At 38.5% G+C, this 26,289-nt stretch overlaps 1 protein-coding gene across 1 annotated transcript in view; it reads left to right on the top strand.

The window, feature by feature from the left end:
• ascc3 (activating signal cointegrator 1 complex subunit 3) overlaps positions 1–26,289 on the top strand; it is a 166,075-nt gene that overhangs the window by 79,444 nt on the left and 60,342 nt on the right. The window contains exons 12-14 of the mRNA XM_053326740.1: positions 12,072–12,248; positions 12,662–12,733; positions 16,646–16,780. Coding sequence (XP_053182715.1) covers positions 12,072–12,248; positions 12,662–12,733; positions 16,646–16,780 — 384 coding nt within the window. The remainder of the gene's footprint in view (positions 1–12,071; positions 12,249–12,661; positions 12,734–16,645; positions 16,781–26,289) is intronic.

Raw genomic sequence — 26,289 nt, 5'->3', positions numbered from 1 at the left:
ATCATCATAATGTGTGTTATTGATCAGTATCTTAAAGTAGCATTGTAGTTCCATCAGCATCTGTGTCTAGTAGCTAGATTGTAGACTGTCACATAAATACAGTACTATTCATTTATTAGTGTTTACACTCTACTAGTGGGATTCAAATCAACCATAAAATAAGAATAAAAAAGAATAAGATAAATAAATGTCCTTTTCTTATATCAAACATAAAGCTTTTAATTGTGCTTCTTAAATAAAATGCTTAGTTTTAGCTCTTATCTGCCTCCTCTCTGTATCTCACTGACAGTCAAATATCTCCGCATGTCCAAATGCATGGATTTGATTGGCTGATTAGCGTCACATGAGAAGATTGGCTACGCACAGTGGTCTATTTACGATTCCGCTCCACTTTTACCGTAATAACTGGAGAAGCCGTGCCTGTTAAAATAGAAACTATCAGACAAAATGTAACAATCCTCAATATTTCATCAGTTACAGGTCCAGGTCTGGATCTGGACCGTGGTTCACCTATTAGTGATCTCATTAGTGAATTCAAATGTGAATTAAAGGCTTTCAGGGAATCCTCTGTCTCAATGAAAGGGTCAGATACTGAATTCCACGTGTCTAATTATGTGCCAGGTCCTAATAACGCACCTGTGACATAGACAACATGAGTGTCACCCCCCCTTGTGTCTCTGCTGCTGCTGCTAGAAAGAATAAGCAGGAAAATAGTGCAGCTCTCTATGCAGTGTACAGTGATTTCCCCTGATGGTGACTGACAGCTGTCTGAGTAGGAATCAGCCTGGATGGTTCATATATTACAGGAATTATGTGAAGTCAGACAGGCAAATAGATAGAAGGAGCCTGTGATGAGCTGCTGTCGTGTGTCATTCTCAAGAAGGAAATGAATAAATGGAGAGGACAGAGATATAAAGAGATATTTTTAGAATGCACAGACCAACAGACTAACTGCAATACAATTAAAGATCCTTGGTTTGGTATGACAAAGAAAGCAATGATCCACACTAATATAGCCATTCCACTCACACCATAATCATGCGTACTGGAACATTTGCATAACTTTAGCAGTATTAGAGTAGATTATTTAGAGTATTTTCAGCAAATAAAAAGATCTTTATCTTGTTATGTACACCAGCTATATATACTAACTCAGAAAGAATGGATCACTGAAACAATAGAAACTATTGAGTTTGAAAAGGAGCTTTTAGACTGTAAAATGATAAGACAGAATATGCTGAATCATGGCCACTGATGGAAAAGCACTTAACTCTTTTCTCACTCAGGTTAGTTGTTGTCAGAGCAGCTGGGTAGCTGAGTGGTTGCTATGCATGCCACTTGTCTGTTATTGTGTCTCTCTCTCTCTCTCTCTCTCTCTCTCTCTTAACCCAACCAGTCAAGACAGATGGTCGCCCACCTACAGTTCAGTTCTACCTGAGCTTTCTTCCTTGCTGCTGTCACCAAGAGCTGCTCATTTGGGAATGTTGAGTCTCTTTAAATTAAATTTAAAGAGTACATTCTAGACCTGCTCTAAGTGCCTTGACATAACTTTTTTTTTAAGATTTATTTTTGCGCTTTTTATGCCTTTATTCCAGACAGTCTGGCAGAGAGACTGACAGGAAACAGGGAGAGAGAGAGGGGAATGACCTGCAGCAGGTCCCTGGCCAGATTGGAACCAGGGACACTGTGATTATATAGGATGCTCTAACCACTGGACCACCAAGGGCCTCCTGCCTTAACATAACTTTTATTGTGATTTGGCACTATATAAATGATGAACGATTGATTGATTGACATAATTGCATCATCCCTAGTTCAAGTCCAGGGTCCCAGAGCCTTTGTGGCATGTGGTATTCCTTTCTTCCTTTTTCCTGTCAGCTTCTCTGCCAGCTGCTGTCAAACAAAGACCCAAAAACATCACTTTAAAAAAAAAGTAGTGCTCTACAGTATTAAGGGTACATGTTACCTGTGCTGTAAGATGAAAGTATGGTGAGAATTGGATGGTGGTAGTATGTTTATGACTGATAGAGTTGGAAGGTAAAGTGGAGGTGGCTGATTGTATTTTGTGGGTCAGTTTAAAAAAATAGTGCACAGGCCAGTCATCATGTTCTGTGAATTGAGTTTTGATCCTGAACACGTCTCTATAAATACATATCCATTCATTTTGTCCTCAGTATTATATAATGTATGTAGTTCATGAAAGGCTTCAGAGTTGGTGTACTAAACCTCTGGGAATGTGTGCCTCAGTCTACGTAGGTTCAAGACTTGACACTTTGTGTGGGGAAATAATGCAGAAATATACATACACACTCTATGTCAGACACATAAAACAGTTATACTTCACCACTCATGACTCAGCAATAAAAACACAGTGAAGACATGGTGCAATTAACCAAATGTCACATATAGGCAACAACACAACTGACCCAGGTGTGCAGACTGCAAATCTACAGGTTTGTAAAATAAAATACAAATGTAAAAAAGTAATGGTAATAAGGTGGTAATAAGCCACCAGAGTGTGATTGAGAAGTGGTGATGTATTGATATGAGCAGCACAGAGCAGAGTGAAACAGAGGCAGGGATGCAGGGATGCAGGGATGAGCTGCTGTGCTAGGAGTGACTGAGACCTCTTGGCGGGGTTAACCACAAGGTAATTGAAAACTGGTCTGTACATGTGACCGCTGTTTACTCGGTTCACAGCCCATTTATCTGCACGTTTAGCTGATATTACTGAAGAAGGGCTGACTGGGCGCTTTGTACACCTTAACACCTCTAGAGGTTGTGCTGCAGTGCAGAAGTTTGAAGTGTCTTGACTGTCAGTCTGTTTGCCAGCAGCCTGTACATGCAGTCAGTGCTGAGAACACTGTGTTTGGTATTGGACTGAACCATTAGCATATCAATAAACGGTGAAGCTTGCACAAACAGTGCAGCAGGAGACAGTGGGTAATTCCTGGAATGCTACAGCTTGTGCTCAATTACACAGAAGCCAGAACAAACTGACTGAAATGCAGCCTGGAAGGAAGAGAATAAGCTCTGTAATAGCCTGATTCAGGTGATGGAGTCATAAATAGTGTGGCATGTTTGGCTGTTCCTGCTTCTGGAGACATATGGCCTTTTATACATGCGTGCTGGCTGGGCTTGACTCTGTTTGACTGTAGACTGTAGACCCAGTGTGGTTGGGATTTAAATCTCCATTATAACACAAGTGCTGATAAAAAAAGGTCTAATGATATCACTAAGCTTCAGTCTGACAAGTCACCACATAGTTTTTGTTCCACTCCTTGATATTGGGCACAACTTGACACATTTCAAATGTTACTGAATGGATGCCTTTATTGTCATTGCATGTTCATATACAACAACATTTGCTGTCTCTCATAATAGAAAAGTGTTTAACATTCACTCTGCTTAAACACACATTCACATACACACACATTAAATAGAATGTTAAATAGTGATTGAATAACGTAAAATAATATGGTTATATCACTGTGTGCATGTACGGCAGCTCAGCATGCAAGAGACAGCATTTACTTGAAATAATGTGGAAATATTCACATTAGTTTGAATTAGTGGGAGGAAATAAGGGCAGGAATATTATAGTAACATACAAGTTGTGCTCGGGTAACAAGAGCATGTCAACTGTGAGGAACTCTACTTTAAACCTGAAGAAGCAGTGTTTAGAAAGCATATGACTTTCATTTGGAAGTGACTTATTATATATATTACACTTTTACAGTGTGTTATGTAAAGCTGTACAACAAACAGCAGTAAATGGAACATAGTGTCTGTTCTTCCTGCTATTAGTGTAAAGATGAACAGATGATGATCCAGACTTGGCTGTGTGATGATGGTACACTCATTATATTTAAAGCAGGTCTGGACTAAAACTACATGAGGAATCACAAAAGGGCTTATCATTTTCGGTAACACAGAAGTACTCTAAACAGTTACTTTTCTCAGAAGGTAATGCTGTAATGTAATTAGTTACTTTTTAATGGCATTCATTTAGTAATGTAATTGTAATTGTGAAAAAGTAAAGTTTCCCAACTTTGCCCATTATACAACTTGACACCATATTGTTAGTCTCTCCCTGTCTTTTGAGACATATTTCTAGTCTTAAAACTGATGACATCACTATTACATCATCAAGGTTTTTTTTCTCATGCTTTACAAAGTGTCTTCAGAGAGCCAGAGAACACAATATACATACTGTATAATTCTACTCTTCATGACTATTAATGTACGTAGACATGTAAAAGTTGTGTCGTGTCCCTTTAAATGACACATTGCACATTAGAAATAGAGTGAGTTGTGCCATTAAGAGGATTTAATGGTAGAAAAGGAAAATCAGTAGTGCCTCTGGAATGGCTCCATGGATTTAAGTCAGAGTTTAACCCCTTAGGTGTGGGATTACAAGAAAGTGACACATGCGGTTTCCCTCTAATTCTTCTGGTACACATGTGATATACTGAAGCTGCTGAAACAGTGTGTACCATTACATGAAACATACAAACATGTACTGTAAGTCTAAGCACTCTTTTATGTTTTCATGTCATTTAACGGTATGTTCAAGAAAAAGAAAAAGAAAAGTAACTCATCCTTTCAGCTAGCTTATAAACGCAGGTAGATGTGTGCTTCTCTTTTTTACTGGAGCTTTGATCTTTGGCACCAGCGGATGATGACAGCAAACACACTGCAGAGGTGTGAGAGGTGTGACTGGGAAAACATGAAGGGTTTACCATACTGAATAATAATAATATGCTCCTCAGTATATGGATAAATATAGAAAAAAATACACTTTTGCTTGTTATACCTTTCATTCACATCATCAGACTGTCTGCCTTCAGAAAACTGAAATACTGGTCATTAACTGGCTCTGATAGTTCATCTATGATATTTACTGTCCAGTACATTTAATCAGATCAGATTTAGGTTGATAAGTAGTGTGTTGTTTCAGAGAGGTAACAGATACAGATTAGAAGCAGCATTTTCTTGGGAGAATGTGTCTGAAAGATATTGTTAGAAGAAAGAGAGGAAGAAGAGAAGAAAAAGGAAAGACAGCAGGGAAGAAGAGAACATGTAAGAAATGTAAATATATTGTAGGGTGAGTGGAAGGAATAACGTGAAAGAATGAAAGAAAAGGATTATAGTAAAGACAGAATGATTGCTGGAGTAGGTTTTTAAAAGATTCCAGTAGTATATAATTCTATAGTTAAGGCCTTAAATCAAGGGTTGTGTCAGCTCTAAGAGGTCCAGATGAGAAATAGAGGTGGAAGAAAAAAAGAGGGAAAATCACACAGATTGGGTAAGACTTAATTTTACATATACATCATTTCCTAAGACATCCCCTGGAAATATATATAATATGTTAATAATAAGGTCACAGTGAAACAGAAGTGAAGACATCTTTAGGATTTAAATCAAATCCTCAGATGTGATTGGCTTATTCAAAAGTGGGTGGGGCTTAATAACTACAGTGTAAAAAGGAGCTGGAGAGAGAAAGCCGTTGAAATGACTGCTGACCTCCCTCACCTGCTGTTAGATCAGGAGGATGATTAGAGAGAAATGAATGGTTTTGAAGCTCAAACACAAGATCTTGCCCCCTGATATCACATCTTCTCTCTCCACATCTGTTCTGCAGGCTACTAGAACCCACAAGCAGTAGTGTGTGTTTTTTATGATGTGTCGCCCAAAGTTACATTTGTTTTCATCAAACACTGACAAGTTTTTACAAGAGGAGGAAAGATTGGGATTCTGATGATTTGTTTTTTGTTATATTTGAAATATAACATGAGGCAACTGCACATTTAACCCTTACAGACTGTTCAGGTCAAATTTCATCCCTTTTGACAGCTGTAAAAACACCCCAAATGTCTTTTATTCTGAAATTTGGTGACTTTTCCTAAAGTGGCCCAAAATGCACAAAATGTAAATGAACAGTATGTAAGGATTAACAAAGGCACACAGTGATAGAACTGTGAACATGTATCTTTAATGTGCTTGAATGAGAATCTCCAGGCAAATATTCACGTCTTATTATACAGTTACTATTGGAAATGTTATTCCTTATATATGTAAATGATTTAGCGTGTTGACAAGTTTCACAGTTTGATGTGTTCATTACAGCGTGATAGTGATCCAGCATGTGTAAACTGAAGCAGCTAAGTAGAATTCAGCCATCATTCATGGTATCATCTTCCTGTCACACGTTGACACGCATCGTGTGAAAAGGCCTCGTCTAGAATGTAAACACAGGTATAAGAGAGAAGATATAGCAGTGTTCCTTTAATAAGAACAGTGAGCTATTAGAATAAGAAGCGGGATGCAGTTTGAGGATTATGTCACTTTACTTTACCTGTGTTTGTCCCACTAATTAGATCTGCATGCAGCATGTTCCTGTTTGTCTTTGTGTGAGAATTTGCAAACAGCTCGTAGCCCCCCCCCCCCCCCCCCACTCCCACCTTACACCACCTCCAGCAACAGACGATGGCAGGTGCCAGCAGCATGCCTGGCAGACCCCCCCCCCTCTCTCCCCCACACACCTCCTTCATCTCTCCATCCAATTATTGCCACACCTGACAGACCGCTATAATTGATTGCGCTGAAGGAATTACGGCGGCTGCTTCTGATGCACTAGGTGCTTAAGTTCACGTCTTCAGACATATTAATATGGAAATCCCTGTAAACTAAATGATATTTGTCCCCCTTTTTATGCAAATGCCTTAGAACCGAGCCAGTTATCACTTTGATGTTTTGCTTGGAAGAGCTTTGGACCACGTTTTCTTGGCCGGGTGTACTGCTACCAATTATGCACTGCATTCAAGATAAAGTCCCTCTAACCTTTCTAACAAAAGCCTTTAATGTTGCTCTGTTGTAGGGCTTCTGCCTCACAGGTTGAAATTGAAGGACCAGTTGTGCTCTACCTGAGCTTACATGATGCATGCTTTTTATAATGGAGCATTAGGTGCTTGAAAATGACTATAATATGGGATGTTAATGGAGTTCCTCATCACTACAAAGGACTTCTACTGGCCAGATGTAGAAATATCAGCCAGTATCAGATGAAGAGACAAGAGCAGCAGGTCATAAGAGTTCTCACAATGTATTCATGTTGATTCCATGGGTAAGGATTAAGTTTGCTCTCTGCAGCTGGTGTCTATACTCACTACTCCACTCTGACATTACTGTCAAATCATGAATGAACACAACAACTCCAACACAGTGATACGTCCTCTCTCTAGCTAGTCAGAAATATAACATAACAGTGTGTGTGCCATATACTACTGGGAAATATGGTCCTTTCTGGTTGTTTGAAAGCTCCACTCCAGCCTGTGTTACTTCCTGTTTAATAGGGCTGGGTATCAATACTTGATATCCTTTAGTATTGACCAACATTAATTGATACCAAGTAGTATGGAAACATCTCCTGTCAAATGATACAGGTCCTTTTGCACCCAATCATCCACCCTATCATCATTTTTGTCAAACAATACCCAGCCCTACTGTTTAATGGTAAACCTTCCTTCTCAAACTGAAAATAGAGGTGTGGTTACTAGTCGGACATGATCCATTGCCATGGCAACAAGCTATTCTAGCAAACTGGTGATGTGTCAGAATGGTAGTTATAGTATAGTCTAACTTATCTACTTACTTCAGCATTAGCTATAGTAGACAGACATAGACATGTGTAAAAATCAGACCAGAGGTGAAATCAGACAATGGCTACTTTATTGATGGAACATCAATGTAATGACATCTTGCTTTACTGTATAGTATATTTTCCCCTTCAGTGACCAGATCCAGTTCTACATGGTTGTAAAAGCATGTATTCATTAAATTTACCAGTGTGATGTGTGTAGAGGTGTGTGTGGTTATACTATAGTAGCCTGGTGTCATCAGATGGTTTAATGAAGACGATGTGTTTACAGCAGATACTATAAGAATCACCTACATTCATATATAGCTCAATGCAGACTGATTTACTGACTTACCTGCTGGAATCACATTAAATGTTATTTTCTGTGCTGATTCTGGTTAGAGAGTGTTTGAAATAAATTGTTTATATGTATAACATTTTAATCCATTGTTTCAACATGTCTGAAGCATGTGTTCAGTTTGAAAAAAGATGTGTCTGATACTGTTTTAGTAGACTATGTGATGCTCACAAAACCAAAAGGATTTTATGATGATAGATAGATAGATAGATAGATAGATAGATAGATAGATAGAGATTCAGGTATCTCGTAACTCACCTTCCTTACATACACACATTCATAAATACACATGGATACATACACAGTAATACACAAGAAAAGACAAACCGATAATAACTAACCACTGTGTTAAAATATTGAAATGGTCACAAGAGATAAAATGTGAGCATTTATTATAAACATTATGTGTAGTGCAGTAGAATACATAATAAAAGTCCATGTTAAAGTGCCCAGTGCCGGGGTGGGGGGGTGGAATGGGCCCCTGTTAGGAGCCCCTGCCCTCAACTGAGGCATTAAACAGATTGAATTTTTGAACTCTGAACAAAAAATACTGTGTGACTAATCAACACTGTCAGGAAACGACTCAGATAAATATGAAATATATTTTAAATTCCAAAATACACTAGAGGGGGGAATAATATCTAGAGATAACTCTAAATGGACTTTCTTAAACTGAAAACAAGTCCTCATTAAGGACGTTAAAAAGCAACAACAATGGAATTATAATTAAAAATAGATAAATAAACAATGTTAGGACTCGTGACCCTCTGATGATTCTGTGATGCTTCATGTAGTGATAGAACCAAGATGCTGCACTGTCAGGCTTTACACAGTACAACAGTGATAGTGTTGCTGCTTACAGATTAGATTTACATTAGAGATGGCACTTTATTTTATTATTTTTTATCTCACTGACATTTGAATGCAATTTCTGTAATTGACTACAAGAGCTGTGGTCTTTGTATGTGTGGAGTGAAAGTGAGTGAGTGAGCTGGAGAGACAAAGTTTATTTGGAGGCAGTGTATTTACATGCATGGTTAAGCTCAATAATAACAGGCTCCCATACTTACTCATAAATAAATGTTTATCCCACAGTAATGATGCTGACTGGCTGCTCCTACCTCCATTAGAGTGAATGTATCCTGCACCTGGGACATTTGATCCTCAATCCTGTTACTGCTTTCTAATCTCCACCACTGATGAATCACTGCTCACTGTACAGTTAGGAAACAGCAACACATTCTGATGTGTCTGCAAAAATACAACATAAAAGAGATAAAAGAGAATACATAAATAAAAACACAATCATTCAAATATTCAAATACTGAATCAAAAACGAGTGTAGGATTACACTCTACATACAGTACAGTATATCTGATAGTGATGTATATGGTACAGATAGAGTAAGAGATGTACTGTATATTGAGTTCTTGTGTTGGTATAGTAAGAACACACACACACACGCACACAGAGAGAGAGAGAGAGATGGGTATAAGATACACTATACAATTATTCTACATTATTTACAGTCCATATGTACTGTTATTAAACCTTTACATAACGTTCAGTTCAAATTTGACCTGTTTTGACATTTGACGGCTGTAAAAACTCCTAAAAAGTGACCCAAAATGCACACAAATATTTGAACATGTTATACTTTTGTATAGGTGTATATTGAGGCTGTTCTGGGTCAAATTTGAGCCGTATCTATTGACATGTGTCTTAGTGAAATAAGATAAGATGTATGTATTGATCCCACAGTGGGGAAAAATCATTGCTACAGCAACTCAAAAATAGTAATATAGAAAAGTTTTTATGATGTAGCAGTGAAGACTGATGGCTCTAATGGTTATACAATAAACCCCACACTTCCATAAACTTCTTGTTATTTTCACTTTACATTAAATACATTTCCATCATTATTGCTATGTTATATTTTCATGTCTTAGGTCAAATAGGACATGATATTGTGTGATAGTAGATGTTTTTTCTCCAACAATGAGTGATGTAAAAGCTAAAACATACACTCTCTCTGCTCTCTGAAACATGAATCAAGGTTTAATCACATTTATTGATCAGTCAGATCCACTATTGATGCTTTCTAAACACATCTGTGCTTCAACGTTTGGTATAAACACTTTTTATGAGGGGATTCTTAGACCAGGTCAAAACTGAACATGCTGCGCAGGTGTAGAATATGAACAGTATGTAATGGTTAATATGTCAGTGGTATTTAGGTAGAAACAGCTGTCTCCTGATTATTGTCATATTCCAAACAAAGAAGTAAGCTCTTCTTAATCACCTGTGTGGTATCTTGAGTGCTATAAAAGGTTCACAGTTCAGGTGTTCATGTAAATCCACTGAAGGGTACTCATACTTTTATTTTGCAGTTGTTTGATGTAGCATTGCTTGTAACTCAGTGAACAACATGGATCTCAATACAAAGCCACAGAAGACTTCACCACGCTGTCTAATTTGAATATTGAATCTTATTCATTTTATTATATTCAGCTCATTACCCCTCTCTCCTTGGGGTAATAGTAAATTCAGCTGTTAATCACAATTACCTCATGTTGTCATAAAATTTAACGACGCCACAAACTTTACCTGAAACATGAATTTTTGATCTGTCGTACAGTAGAAGCTGTTAAACTCACAGCTGCATAAAGTAAAAAAAAAAAAAAAGGTAACTTGAAGAGAAGCAAACCCTGCAGACTGCTTTTTTTGCCTCCCTGTAGGTGAACATGCTGCACATCTGTAGTGTGCACTTTCTGCAGCGTTGGTGTGAATGAGTAGCACAGGCCCCGCTCCACCAGCAGGGATTGGTTAGGTCTTATCTTGATGGGATGCTTTGACAGGTACTGCATCACATTAAAGGCCTTACCAATCTTACCTGTCACATCCAGTAGGAGGTTCGCAGATAGGGCAAACCCCACCGTCTCCTTTAACAACCCCCACCCTTTAAATTTCTCTCCTAACCCACCATGATACACACAGCATATTGAATTTACTTCAAGTTTCAAAGACAAAATAAAGACGTAACAGTGAATAAGTGAGATCATTTACACAGGCCACAAAGCCAAATCCACTCATGTTGTCTGAATGTGATGTCCTTCTGCACTCTCCTCCATGTCTCCAGTCCTTTACTGTCTAAACTAGGTTGGGGCTCCTCTATATATTCAGGTCATCCTATCATTAGTGTGTTAGATTGCAGATACTCTCTATGATGGGCATTTGGGGGCCACACTCATGGTTTTTATTGCTTGGCTGTCGCTGTGTCAAAGAGACTCGGCTGTGGCCTTAAGCACATACCATTAATTCTCTAATATTGGCTGGAGCCTTTATCTCAACAGCAGAGAGAACGTCTCCTTTTCCTTTCCAAGACTCAAAGGATATAACCCCGCCCCCCCCCCCCCCCCCCTCCTCCTCTTCCCCCTCCCCCTCCTTTTTCCTTGTAAGGCTTCTACTGTGAAACATGTGCAGGAAGTGTAAAGTTTCATAGACAGTAGCTAACCAGCAGCAGAAAAACACATCGAAATAGAAGCAATTGGAAATAATTGTTTAAAAAGAGAGACCCATAGTACAGTGGTGAGGTATGGCATGACTGTTGTCGCATCAACAAAATGAAGCAGTGCAGATTATGCTGAATTCACTGTGTGAGCTCTTACAGCAGAGGTAAATCCAGCTGCTGTTTGCTGTCTGTCTAATGTGCATAAGTACCAGCATACAAGAGGTAGCAGAGTTTAAGTTAGTTTATACTACATTTTACCTTTTATATGTAAAACATATAACACATTGCCCAAGAAATGAATAGACCTACAATAAACAATATCTTAGAATTGGCATGGACTTCAGCATTTGACATGATTATGATTTTCATGATTTACTGTCCTAATGGTGCTGTATCGTAAACATTGTTAAGGTAGGAATTTTAGTTTTGCCCCTGCATAAATGCTTCATCTTATCAGAAGTTGTTTATCTCTCAAAGTTGAAAGGTTATTTTAGGAATAAATGCTGTAGAATTGCAATTTCTCCTGCTGTAACTTGACATTGTGTTACTGTCTGATTGGTCAGGTGGAGTCCACCCAGAGTATGATCAGGATCCTGGGACTGTCAGCCACTCTGCCCAACTACCTGGATGTAGCCTCCTTCCTACACGTCAACCCGTACATCGGCCTCTTCTTCTTCGACAGTCGCTTCAGACCGGTGCCCCTCGGACAGACCTTTGTTGGCATCAAATCCAACAACAAGGTACCAAACATTTATCATTATATGTACAAACAGGTTTCTTTGACATGTATATATGATGTTGTTCTTAAAGATGATGTGGCAACTCTGACAAAGATGTCTTAACTAGATAAATGCATCTCATAAGACTTCATTAAGGCATCATTTTAGGTTTTATCATCAATGGAAACTACAACTACCAATTTCAGAAATAGAAAGACACATGTCCAAGGTATTGACCAAGACAGTTTTCAATAAATGGTAATAAAAGTTGGTGTTTAAGATGTTAATGGTCAGGTTGGAGGTCACCAGAATATGTCCCTGAGATTCATCAAATGACTGTTTTAACTGTATTACTGTATTAAAATCAGATATTAAACTTTGTAGTTATGGCTTTAGTTAAAGTGCTCATTGTGATTTTTTTCTGTCCTGCTCAGATCCAGCAGCTTCATGACACGGAGGAAGTTTGTTACAATAAAGTTCTGGAGCAGGTCAAAGCTGGTCATCAGGTAAGATATCTCCTGTACATTTACCCACAATACATTGCATTCAAAGGAGACGTATCATGTACATATCCAGGTCCATATTTTTATTCTAGGGCTCTGCTGGAATAGCCTTGGATTAGTTACAGTTCATTTATCTTGTACTGGGCCTTTATTCAGCACAGCAGTTCAGCTAGCTCTTGGAAGCTGTCCCATGGTTCCAGAGGCTACATAAGCAACATACAGTATAGTGATAGGATTTCACCTTTTCCTGCATCACTTCATCTACACATGAGCAGGAATCTGATCCAAAATATGTGACTGAACAATATGAGCAATGTGGTTACAGAACAGATAGGAACAATGTGATGTCATCACAAGGAGGAAGTAGATGTAACATTGACAGCAGACTGAAGCTCTGCCTTTTGACTTGCAGGGAGCAGTTTTACATAGATTTACCTCAGGTTTTGCAACTTTGACCATGTTTAACGTATCAGAAAGCCAAAAGCATGTCTTTCAACACAAAAATGAGCCCATGTATCCACATTGTAACCACGCTGTGTGTTTATGTGTGAGTGACAAGGTTAGCCTACCTTCTCAAAAAGTGTGGAAGCAAGGGGAATGACTAGCTATGCCTTTTTTATTTCATTTATTTGTTTTTTAGTATCATTTGTGTGTGTTTGGATTAAACTGCCAACTATTTCCCTCTGCTTTCAGTCTGAATGCTAAGCTAGGTTAAAATTCTTTCAACTTGCTGTTTAATGGGAAGGATATTCAGGGTCGCTGAGGATCATTAAAAGGTCTTAATACATCTCCTACATAAACATATTTTTTGTGATTCAAGGTCTTAAAATGTCTTAATTTTAGTAGGGGAAGCATTACATTTTGATGTGTGTAAAAACAATTAGGATAGATATTATACCGTACGCAATAAAACCATATATATATATACCTATATAACTCTGTGTGAATGTGTAGTCAATTATCCAACAACTACAGGAAGTGTGAGTCCAAACAGCAGTGCATCATTAAATTAAAACAACAACGTGCCATCATGCAGAGCTTACATGTCAAATAATAACAGACCTGCACCTATACATTATGTATATTCATTACAAAACAGCTGTTTTAACTATAATTGATTGTGATTTTATATGGACATATTCATATTCACATGGAACCAATTAGAATGATCCTTTCACTGTGTAGTCTATCATTTCAAGGGGGGGGAAATCATGTAGGTGTATGTACAGTAAGAGTAAGAGACATGTGACTGATTCAGCAGCAGTTGCCATCGATTCTATTATATTCATCACACTTTCCTGTCATGTCAGACCTTTACTGAGAACAAAAGTTGTTTTACTTCAGGCTATAGTTTGAAGGGCAAGCCCTACACTGTCATCATTTTTAATTAACAGCATTAGTTTAGTTTTTTTAATTAACATCTTTTAAATTCACTATCACCCCTATCAGCTGTTTGAGTCAAAAGTTAGATTGTGGAAATGTAAGTAATATAAACATAAATGCAGTACTAGTGGGAGATATTTCACATGTGGTTTGGTTGTGTTGTGCCTTGTTCAGTCTTCTCATTGAAACCTGTACTGTATGTCTCAGTTCTTCCCTTATTAAGCTTTAAATTCCCCTCATCATTAAATGTCCTGAAAACAAATAATTCTCCTTTTACAAGATGGTGTTCAATCTGATTTTCCTTCTAACATCACCTCACTTTTTTATGATTTTATTAAAACTGCCACTGTTGAATGTTTGGACTAGAGCGACCTGAGGAGGCACACAGCATAACGAATAAAAGTCCATCTTTTTATACAACTCCTGCTTCCCTTCAAAAGATTTCTCTGAACTTTTTTTTTTCATGAATAGCAACTCCTGCAGTAAATATTTCTTGTGAACCTTTTGGAATGAACACCTGCTATCTAAAGTCTCTGAAGTCCTTATCTCTCCCAGTGTTGCCCCCTTTCCTCTCCCCACCTCCCCTCCTCCCACCCCTCTGTTTCCTTCACTTTTCCTTCTCCCCCTCATCCACCCACTTCCACCCTCCACTCACTCTGCTTCCACTCCACCAGCCTCAGAAGGCCTGTTGGGAACATGAGAGTTGTGAATTCAGACTTCAGCGTTTAGCTCCCATCTGCTACAGGAGTTGAGCTCCCCATTGAGCACGCTTGTTATCCTGTGCATCATTTTATTGCCAGTGAATACACATGCTTTTTTTTTTTTTTTTTTTAATCTCTATTGCCCATTCTCTCCCTCAGAGACACACTTAATATGAACCTTTTCTGCAGCCCTCGAGAACTTGTAAACCAACTTGATTCTACTGCACCACTGACAACTTTCTTATCTGGTTGGCTGAAATGATACAATGGTCCAGTCTGGCTGGTGGGTTGAGGCCACTGAGGCCACAGCTCAGCCGGGGAGGCGTCTCCTTCCCTCAATATTAACTTGTCAAGAAGTGTCTGTGACACATATTAATTTTATCTGGGAGGATCTGATGGATGAAATTTCCTTTATGATTCTCTCAGTGCCCTCCTGCTGGGAAGCACATGCTGCCAGAGAGAAGTTTAATAAGCTGAGACGCCAGCGGTTACTGCCGACAAGGCTTCCACACAGCTCAGCGGTGCTGATAAAACACCTTCAATAAATAACATTTGCTGCAGTGGTCTCTTCGGACCCGCTGTGCTCGGAGCGCACACACAGCTGGTAGCAGCCATGCAATATCATATGGTCTAATAATATATTTCAATCAGGGATTTCCTGATAAAGTTTTTCACTCAACGTTGATTAAATTTGTATCTTACACATTTAAATAAGAGGTTAACTGTACTGTACTAAATATGGCACACTTTATTTTTAACATGCTTCTTGATCCAAATACTGAAGGCCCTGATTAGGCCTTGGTATCGTTTAAAGAAAATATGATACCAGTACCAATCCAAGTAGCCTTAAAGTCATATTTATACCAACTGAGTACTTCATTCCATACCCATCATGTAAATAGAAACGTTACATTGTATAAAATGCCACCACTCCTCCACATCTAAATGATTAGATTTGTATACAAATGCATTTTTAAAGTCTTAATCAAAGAACGCTTGTGTTGATTGATTGTGAGCAAGTTCATACAAATAGTCCTATTTTCTAGCTCTGGATGCAAAAAGGATGGATTGCAGTTTCGATACTACTTGGCATCGCTCTATTTTGGTCGATAACTTAAACGTATAGAGTATCGCTACCCAGTCCTAGCCCTGATTCAAAACTACTAACTTTATAACTGGTTAAACTCAGGTATACGTGTGATATGAGCAGTGAGAGAGAAGAGTGTGGGAACTTCAAACACACCACTTGATATCATACAGAGGTGTGACAGAGATGAGTTAAGTCCCTCACAATGTTTGGTTGTAGAGAATAGACCTGCCATCAACCCACACAGTTATAATGAATTAGTGACAGCTCATATGACCTGCTGCCAGTTAAAACAATGCTCATTGTTGGCTACAAATGAGAAGCTGTTACCTGAATGTTTTGAACACCACTCTTCGTATTTTACCAATCTGGGTGTCACAACTCGGTCACTCGTACCGGTGCACCCTTTATCTCCTCTTATATATGCAGTGAGAAGCTTGCACTGTAGGCTGTCACAAAGGAGAGCAGCACTACAACAACAGCAGGATGTGGTGAACAAAAACACAGCGGAGTTCAGTAATGAAAGGATCAATAAGCCTGAATAGCTTCCATAGTGATAGGATTGCCTCTTTAGAAGAATGATGTTCATCCGATTGGTTCCACTCACTTAGAGAAGCTGTGAGAAGGAGCACAGATGCTCGTGGTGGAAGTGCACCTTTACTAACACACGTAAAGAAGCATGAAGAAGAAGTGTGTTGAATGATGTGCTCGTGTGATAAACTTGTATCTATCTGTGCTCCTCAGGTGATGGTGTTTGTCCACGCCCGTAATGCCACAGTGAAGACAGCCATGGGACTGATTGAGATGGCCAAGAACCACGGAGAAACATGCTTCTTCCAACCAGACCAGGGCCCAGACTACGGTCACTGTGAAAAACAGGTAGAAAAACATTCAACAACCTGCAGTACAGAAAACTGATTCTGGCATCAGGATCAGTTTACCTCGCTCTACAATCTGGGAGTTGTAGATATTAGTTGAAGTCTGCTAATCTGATAAGGGCTTTCAGTTTTACCAGATACATATTTCAGTATTTCCCAAGCATAATATGTCTGTGACTTTTCATCTAAGATTTTAGCACTGACTGAGATAGACCTCTCACGATAACTACTTCTATTGGACGATATATTGTCTCAGAAATAATCGCGATAAATGATATTATTGTCCTTTGAAGATCGTTTTATACCACTGATATAATAATAACATAATAGTATAATAATGTAAGGGGGTATGGGGGTGGGATTGCAGAGTAGGTGCTACACTTGTGTAAAAACACAGACTGTCATTATGGTTGGGGACAGAGTTATTTGTGTAGCCAATGTGACATGAGTAGCCTCTTAGCTGCTAATGTGAAGTCAGGCAATACTGAGGTCAATAAAATAATCAAGGTCATGTCCATGTATCATATGATGAGTCCATATATAGACATGATGATGTTCATAATTATGTTACTGTACAGTAAGTGGATAATGTAATTATTGTGACAGGCCGAGGCTGAGATCCACCTTTTAAAGTTCTTCACAAACAGGACATAAAAAATGGAAAAATAAGGACTGGACAGAAATGTTGGACAAAAACACTAAAACCTGATGTCCATATTAAGATGTAGTCAAATGTTTCAAACCATAAAATACAAATAATACAAATACTGTATGTTAGAAGAGATCCTTGTTTGTCTGGACTTAGCAGTTATGATATATATATATATATATATATATATATTTTTTTTTTTTTACTTTTATTTATCCAGACTGAATAAATAAATTTGCTCTACATTTTACATTATTCAAAAATATTTGGAAGCATGCAGTTTTTATCACTGGGACTTAAACTGGTAACCTAACAAAAACACCAATCGGTTCATACTAAAGAAAAGAGCTGTGGATCTCTTGATTCACATAAAATCATCACTTAACACTGGTATGGTTCTATATTGAGTGTGTGTGCAGTGGAACAGCGATTGCGCGCGTGTGTGTGTGTGTGTGTGTGTGTGTGTGTGTGTGTGTGTGTGTGTGTGTGTGTGTGTGTGTGTGTGTGTGTGTGTGTGTGTAATTAATGGTCTCTGTGTTGTGAGAGTACACAGAGGTGGAGCTATATTCTCCCTCAGAGGACGGTCAGTCAGACTCCGACTCCCATATTTAAATCTCTTGCAACAGAAGGCAGAGTGATAAATTTAGTAACCTTTTCGTTCGTTCCCTGGGGCTGAGCCAAGATTGATGCGCCTCTAATCTTCCCTCTATTTAAATGGGATATGTATACAAATCAGATCACTTTTCATGCTTTCTAAAACTGGAAATAGAGACAAGAGATTACGTCGAGGGACTAAAAATGGTGCGTTGTGGCCTGGTTAGTCTTTGAAACACTACTTTAAAAAGCAATTGTGCAACTGTTCCTACAATATCTGTTCATAAATTAATCCTTTTATTCATGCACTAACTGTACATTAATTCACTTGCTCTTCTGCCTGTGTCCCAACATAATGAGTATTATTCACTCCATTAGTCTGTCTCTGAGTGTTTGTCGGTCCAGCCTGCTCTGGTGAAGGGAAGGGGGCATCGGGCTGATTCCACTCTAAGCCCACACAGAGATAATGCACTGCATATTTGCACTCTGAAAATTGCCCCACATTAATATTTATAGGTGTTTTTTAATCTCCAATATGCATATGCAGTGAAATAAGCACCTCTAAGCACCTCTAAGGTCAGTCATATAATTTAGCATTTATTTATCCAGCTTTAAAAGTCAGAAGTGATTCCACTATATTTTCTTCTCTCCTAATGTGATTTAATTGGCTTTATCTAGAGGGTTGGAGAGGCTGTCAATCAAGCTTAGATATCTTAATGCAGCCGCTCAAATCAATTCTTTTTAAATACACTGTTTGGGTGAGTGGATGATTATAAAGTGTTGTTTAGCTTAAGAGGGAAAACATCCAGAAAACACTCTCCACTTCACCAGCAATTCCTCTTATATACAGTACCTGCCTTTAAGTGTGTGTGTGTGAGAGGATGCTTTGGTTGTATTATCTGTCGTACACGGTTGGTTCACATCAGAACCTAGAGGGAATGCATCTTTAGAGTATTGGTGTTGATTGATGACATGTGCTTATTGTCAGCAGAGTTTTATGGTCCATACTCAGCACAAACTCACAGCCATATTCAGCCTTATAGAAGCTTTAGAACATACACTCAAACACACTTCTTATAGGCATTTTGATTATTTTATCATGTTTAATTCAGCCCTCTTTGCTAGATCTCTCTTGATCTAACCAAATCACAATTAGACTTTTCCTGGGTTAATTAAAGGAAACTGAAATATACCATTTCATATTTTTTACTATACTCATTATAAGACCAGCAGGTTTCCTAAAAACCTGTGTAATATATAGTGCATGTACAACTAATTAGCATTAACAATTATACTTGGTTAGAAATAGATAATACTACCCATGTTATGTTTTGCATCACTATAATGAGAAAGTTCTGTTGAATTTCCAATCTAATGAACATAACACGACATTTACTCTAATTGTAGTGTGAGTATTGAAATAGAGCCATTTTCACTGCTTCCATACTGCAGTGCTACAGTAGTGTCTATGGCTCATGATAAACTACATGGTTAAATGTTAATTGTTACTCAGCGCTCAACAGATTGGCTGCTTGAGGAGGAACATTGAAATCTTCAAAAACAAAGATCTTACAGGGGAATTGAAATGTGCATGTTTTGGCCGTGGTAGTGCACACATATATTTACAAAAAACCCCACCATGCCCAGAATCTGACTTTTTAAAGAGTTGTTTAAACCACAGATATGGCCAATTAATTTTCATAACTCTTATTTAGCTATCTAGCCAGTGAGTCACCATTTTGGAAAGATGGCATTGCATACATAAGGAGGAAGTTGGTGAAGTTAGTTATCTTTTAATGTCTAGTTTCTCTTCTGGTCTTTTTCTATTTTTACTAGTTTTATAGAGATTTCCTGGATGGACATTCAGATGATCAACACTTACACAACCATATCTATGGTGGCCCTGAAACGTCAACACATTAAATCTTAAGAAAATAGACACAGATACACACTGCAAATACAGACAACACAACACATTACAGATACATGGTAGGAATACAGACAACACAACACATTACAGATACATGGTAGAAATACAGACAACACAACACATTACAGGAATGGAACAACAGTGGAGCTCTATGTCTCAGAGGAATAACATATATCAGGGTTTGATACACACACAGTAGATCAAGATGTTGTTTTGACTCTACACATGAGATTTCTTGACAAAGAGAAAAATCCCAGATATCACAGATGTCATTATAACTCTTCATACTGTACAGTATAGTGTGTCCAGAGTTTTGAAAATAATCTCTTGTTAACATTAAAAAACAATACCATAAAATAGAAATCATAAATAAACATGGATTAGATATCGTGGGGAATGTAAGGCAGAGAGATAACAGTGAGTGTGTAGAAGTGTATCATATTGCCCTCTTGTGCAGGAAACCTCTGCTTAAAGCTCTCCCCAGAGAGAACCCTACGTGAGAGCCCGTTTGACTTTCATTTGCTCCAACTCTGACAATCCAGCGCCTGCCTTCTTCTCCCTGCTGTTCCCTTCACCTCCCTGTCTCCCCCACTTTTTTTAATATCCAGTTCCTCGGAGATGAAACCACACGGCTGGTTGCAGAGGAGAAAAGGAAACTTTACTGTGGAGGTTAAGAGACACCTTGTGGTCCCTTGGGTCCATTACACAATAGTTTTACAGACATGTCAGGGGTTAGTAAAGGATAGAAAGAAAAAAGATGGTGGACATTCATAGCATGCTTTGGTAAAGATTTGTCTGTTTATGTGAGGATGCTTGGTACTTAAGAACAAGTGTTTAAATTGGTTATGATAGACAGTGCAGATGTGCTGATACACCTTCATTTTGCTTGTCAGGACGTCTTCTTCTTTAAACTCTCCATCTCTGTGGTCTTCAGATGTTGCAGCTTTCATGTCATTTTGTTTGACAAGATACACCGATGCGGACACAGTGATGCTTGCGAGTACGAAGCCTCCAGGGACTCCGCAGCAACAACACCAGAGACGGCTCATTAATGTCTCTGTTTGCTTTCATTTCGCTGCTATTTTTACAAGTCTCGTCCACCACAGGTCCTTTCATCGTGTCGGATCTGTGACAGCTTGTCATCGTAGCTCCCCAGTACACTGATCAACAACAATGAGCCACTACTCAAAGGCAGGTGGAAGTAGGAATGACACAGTGGAGTGACAAACACACATACCAAAAAAAAAAAAATACCGCCTTAAATAGAAACCCAGCTTTGTAAAATAGTGGGACAGTGTGGAGTAAAGTCTGAGTACATCCAGTCTGACTATTCTGGTATTACAGTAAGGCTCATCTGCAGTCTCATACCCTCAGGGAGCGGTCTCGCATGTTATCATGGGAGTGCATAGCAAGTCTCTGATTAATTGCTTCTTCATCAGCATTAAAACAGCTGACTGGAGTTTTAACCGTCCTGCTGTGCCACACACCATGTTCAAGAACAGAAGACCAGTACATGCACACAAATATGACCTCCGCTGTTAAACTTTCAAACTAACCTCCAGAATTATTTGGACTCTGTTTCCATCACAGTTCAGATGACCACTGGAGGAGTTTCAGAAGCAGAGCAGTCTGTTCTTCAGCAGACAAGATTGTTTCGCCTCGTTTTGCCAACATTTTGTGTTTCTCAACAAAATGAAAACACATTTGCAGCTCATTTGTGATCACTATGGTAACAAATACTTTGTGGCTACACTTAATTCAGTGAATGAACACAGCATGCTGTCTATGTTTATTTTGTATCTGTGTATCATAATATACACTGTGTATATTATGATACATGGGTCAATGTTATTTTTAGTGTCCATGTGGTTTAGTTTAAATTTAAAGGGTTAAAATTTAAAAAATAAACATATGAATAACTTGCACTTCTTTTTTTGTGGACCCAGCATCAAATTTCTGCTTTTAATCCATTTTGAGAGAATATATTAGAGAATTATGGTAAAAATGTCTAAGTGGTGTAACCATAAAAACTTTAAATAAATAATATAAAATAATTCAACTTGCTTAAAAACACCATTAAAACACCATATCAACTAGTTTGTCATGATCTTACAATATAACTGTTTATATTAAATACAGGTAATGGAATACTATTGTTCTAAATATTACATTTCATCTGGAGAATCATGTTAATTAACGTGTTTAATATTCATTATTCTTTTGTGGTTACGCCATTTGACATTTTCAGGAGCATTCAGTCTTTCTTTTGGTAAAAAATGGTGCAAATGTCATTTCAAATGATATAAAACCAACAAAAATACTAAATGTACATTTAAAGGTAGGGTTGGTAATCCTGTTCAGAAACACTTTTTGTTATACTGGGAGAAATGGTCCTTCTATTATGAAAGGTATCAATACATTATGGCTTTAGAAAAAGGAACGGAAAAAATCAGAGCTCTGTAGCAGCCACAGGACTGATAAAACCCCGACCAATCCGAGCCGTTCGGTGCGAACAGAAAAAACCAATCAGGTGGCTTCATGTCTAGTTTTGCTTCCGCATACAGTCTACGCCCCGCCCCCTCTCTCCCTGCCTACTGCGCGCGTGCACAGTCTTCACCTGTCGCTGTTGCCAGAAAAACCAGCACACCTCTCTGCAGAACTACCGAATACGGATGTAATATTTATTTAAGAGCAATGGCTGAGAAAATACCACTTGCACGTCTACTTGTAACGGCTCGTCCAGAGAAAAGAGGAAGAAAGAGAAGCCGGAGGAGGAAAGGACTGCTAATAAAAAGGCTCTGGATAAAGCAAGAGGTCAAACAAGAATCAACATCGGAGTAGCATTTGAGCGGTGGAGACACCTGAGGGATCTGAAGGGCCTGAACAGTGATGCCGAGGTTGCTCTCTTTCTGTTGGACAGGTAATGTTTTGTTTTGCTTCGGGGAGGATTTGTTATATATATGTAAGTTATGCTAACGTAGCTACTTTTGTAGCTTGTATTAGCGTAATGCTAATATTAGCTTTGCTGTGGGTCGGTGACGCTAGTATTGAATAGATTATAGTATATACATTTTTTAAGATATTACTCTACACTAGTCGTCAGTGTCTGCATTATTATTGTGATAAAAAGACCTACGTATATTGGCTTTTACACGTTACAACTGTGGTGATGTAGCTCATCTATGTTTTCATAGCCATGAGAAGGACCGATCAACCTCGACGCCGACTAAACACGGATTGATGAGACTATTATTGTAGTTTGATGAAGAAGTTCTGACATAATTATGTGCAAAAGAAATGGGAAATAAAGCTCTAAGTATTCTTATTCTTTGATTATCTCAAAAATGTATTCATTATTGTCAGATGTGTAATTGTGATATTCTTCTTAAAGGTAAATCACTGCCAAAGGAGTAGATCACCACCGCTGACAAATACTCCCTACACACAGCCTGACCTGTCTGCCTTACCTGGAAACACCTTTTCCAATGTGTAGATATACTCATGTTGAAAATGTACATATTATCTATGTAACAATAAAAAGGGTTATATCAATTTTATTGTAATTATTCTGTAATCACTTATTTTTAATGTGGTGGTGAGAAAATATATTGCTTCTGTTGCAGAAATAGTCAAATGAAAGGCATTCATCATTTTCAAATTTTTATTAAAAACTGACAAAATATAAATAACAAAAGACCAAATTTAAAATGTAAATTGTATACTTCCAGGTGAGGGTTAGGAAGCAGGTTGTTGCCCACAGCACTTTTTTTCTAGATCTGTGGGCATCTCACGGCACTTCCTGCACACACACCATGTAGGTAGACGTGGAGCTGGAGGGCCTGGTGGAGGAGCATCTGCAGGACATCAAACATGAGGCTTGGGTCTCTTGATCTGAAGCAACTGATGAGATTCTTCCAATCTCAGTCGTTCAATTCTAGCCTGTAAAAAAAATAGTTCATCAAGATTAGACTCTCACCATCTTGTCCTTTATTATTACTAATATTGTAATTTCATTTATTATATTTTTGGTATGTTGCCGGACCAGAGTTAAACGTTTCATGTGTTTATATTATAGTATTATATTCTTTAACAGTTTATGAATGACAATAAACTCAGAAGTGTTGTGTTCACTGTAAATGGCAGGTCATTGTTTACAGTTCTTGATAATGTTGAGATCAGGAAAAAAGAGGCTATTTTAGAAAGGCTACCTGCTCATCTGCAATTCTTTGAGCTTGCAGATTCTCCACTCGTTGAATATCCTCATCTTGTAAAAGCTCTCCGGTCGCAGTCCGGCTTGCTCCACGTCCTTGACCTCAAGTTCCTCGGCCTCTGCCCCTTACGGCCTCCTCTGGCTCTAGCACGACCGCGTCCCCTTGGAGCTGAAGACGTGCTCGATTCAGGACTGTAGCTCGGGTCTGAGCCAGTGCTCTCATCGTGTAACCTCTAACAATGAAACAACAAACATAGCGTTAGCCTAGTAGCATAAGTGTCTAAGTTTTATAGTAAAATTGAGATATTGGCCCAAATTTACTTTCCTAACACTTCTGCATCACCCTGCATAATTGTCAATAAAAAACATAGCAGATATGCTACGTGACTAATAAAAACATAAAATACACGTTTGTCAGTGAAAAACACGTAACAGTTATTACAATGTAATTTAGCTGATGGGTCTGAATCCAGACGTATCCTTGGGGAGATTCAGCAGATTCAGACCCGGGTCCCGGATCTGAATCTGCACAGACTGATGTGTTATAAAACAAACAAAAAACATAATAATATAGTTTACTTACAGGTAAATGAGACATGAGACTGTTTGGTTGTTGTCCAAAATACTTGGAAATGGCTAGCTCGTAGCTCTCCTCTCCTCCGTGCAGCAGTGTGCGCGTTCCAGTTTGTGGGGGCGTGGCTTGGACGGACTCACTGACGGGAGGGGGAGCAGCGGGGTTGAGCTTAGAGGAGGCAGGAGGAGGTGCTATTTTCAAATCTTGCTAGCTCTCTTGCTAGCTTTCCAACATTACCAACCCTACCTTTAATAAACCTGATGCTGCTTTTAAATCTAGTTTTTAAATATATTTTTGAATAGCTCATCATGCCAACCTTTATTTGTCATTGACCCACATACAGTACTGTGTATTAGTTGAGGGGAACTGTAGTAGTCCTTCTCCTACTTCACAGACTTTGTTAGAGAAATGCCATAAATAAGAAAAAAAACTGATTTACATGGAGGTAGAGTGAATAACAAATGACTTGCACCTTATGTCAGTTTTTAAAAATACATTTACTAATTAATTTGATGTTTTAGAGATGCAAGCTGGTTCTTACAGAAATAGACCTGGTGCATAAAGATAGCAGTGGAGACGTGAGCGGGATTTGAGACACTGCAGCACACATTTACTAAAGGCTTGTCTACTCAGGCACACCTGATGGAACAGATACACTTCTATTTTAATCAGCTGGTCATATCTATTTTCGTCCAATGTATGCGTGCAACTATAGTGCGAATTATGTGTTGGGCTGTGAACACTACCAAAACACAGTTGACCTACAAGACTGTGATGTGCCTGAACGCATCGTGTGTAGATAGAGGACTGAAGCTGCTGTTGCTGCTGCTGCTGCTGCTGCTGCTGTGTAGGTCACCCTTTCATTGGTTTCAACACAGCCTGTCTACAGCGCCTTCTCCTGTCACCAAACACTCACATTTTGTTTACCTGCTATCACATAATGGAGAAAACAGCAGCACCACGGAAACAGTGCATGTATGGGCCTCATGTTAAATGTATTTTTTAAGTGTTCACGTTAAGCGGCACAATTTATAGAATGATGGAGTGTAAATTTATACAACCGCTTCTGCAACTGATTTATCATTTCCAGCTTACCACTGTGGCAGAGGAAATTGCATCAGAAATTGTAGGAAAGCAGGTGTAAAATCCACAATGTTTCATACAAAAGACACAAAAGGAGAGGTGACGATAGCCTGGTTCAATATAATAGACACATCTTTTTTTAAACTGAATCATTTATCTCTTTTTATGCCATTTGATTAATATTTCCTCTCATATTCTCTTAGTCATTGGAGAAGAATGCACTATCACGGCTCTAAATGCGTCTTCAAACAGTGTTATCAATATTCCATGTTCAGAAGCATAGAACATTTTCTTTTGCACTCCATTGCTCTCCAGACATTTGAAAAATATGTCTTAAACGGCCCAGCATCCCATCTTATTTAGTGACGCTTCATGCAGATCAAATGAAACGCACAGGGATCTACATCTGTAGTCTTATTAATACCTTGCTAAATTGATAAATTGCGGCGACACAAAGTTTTTGCATGCCT

The sequence above is a fragment of the Scomber japonicus genome, chromosome 10, assembly GCF_027409825.1.
Source record: "Scomber japonicus isolate fScoJap1 chromosome 10, fScoJap1.pri, whole genome shotgun sequence".
Classification (NCBI taxonomy): domain Eukaryota; kingdom Metazoa; phylum Chordata; class Actinopteri; order Scombriformes; family Scombridae; genus Scomber; species Scomber japonicus.
This window is presented reverse-complemented; position numbering and strand designations above follow the sequence as displayed.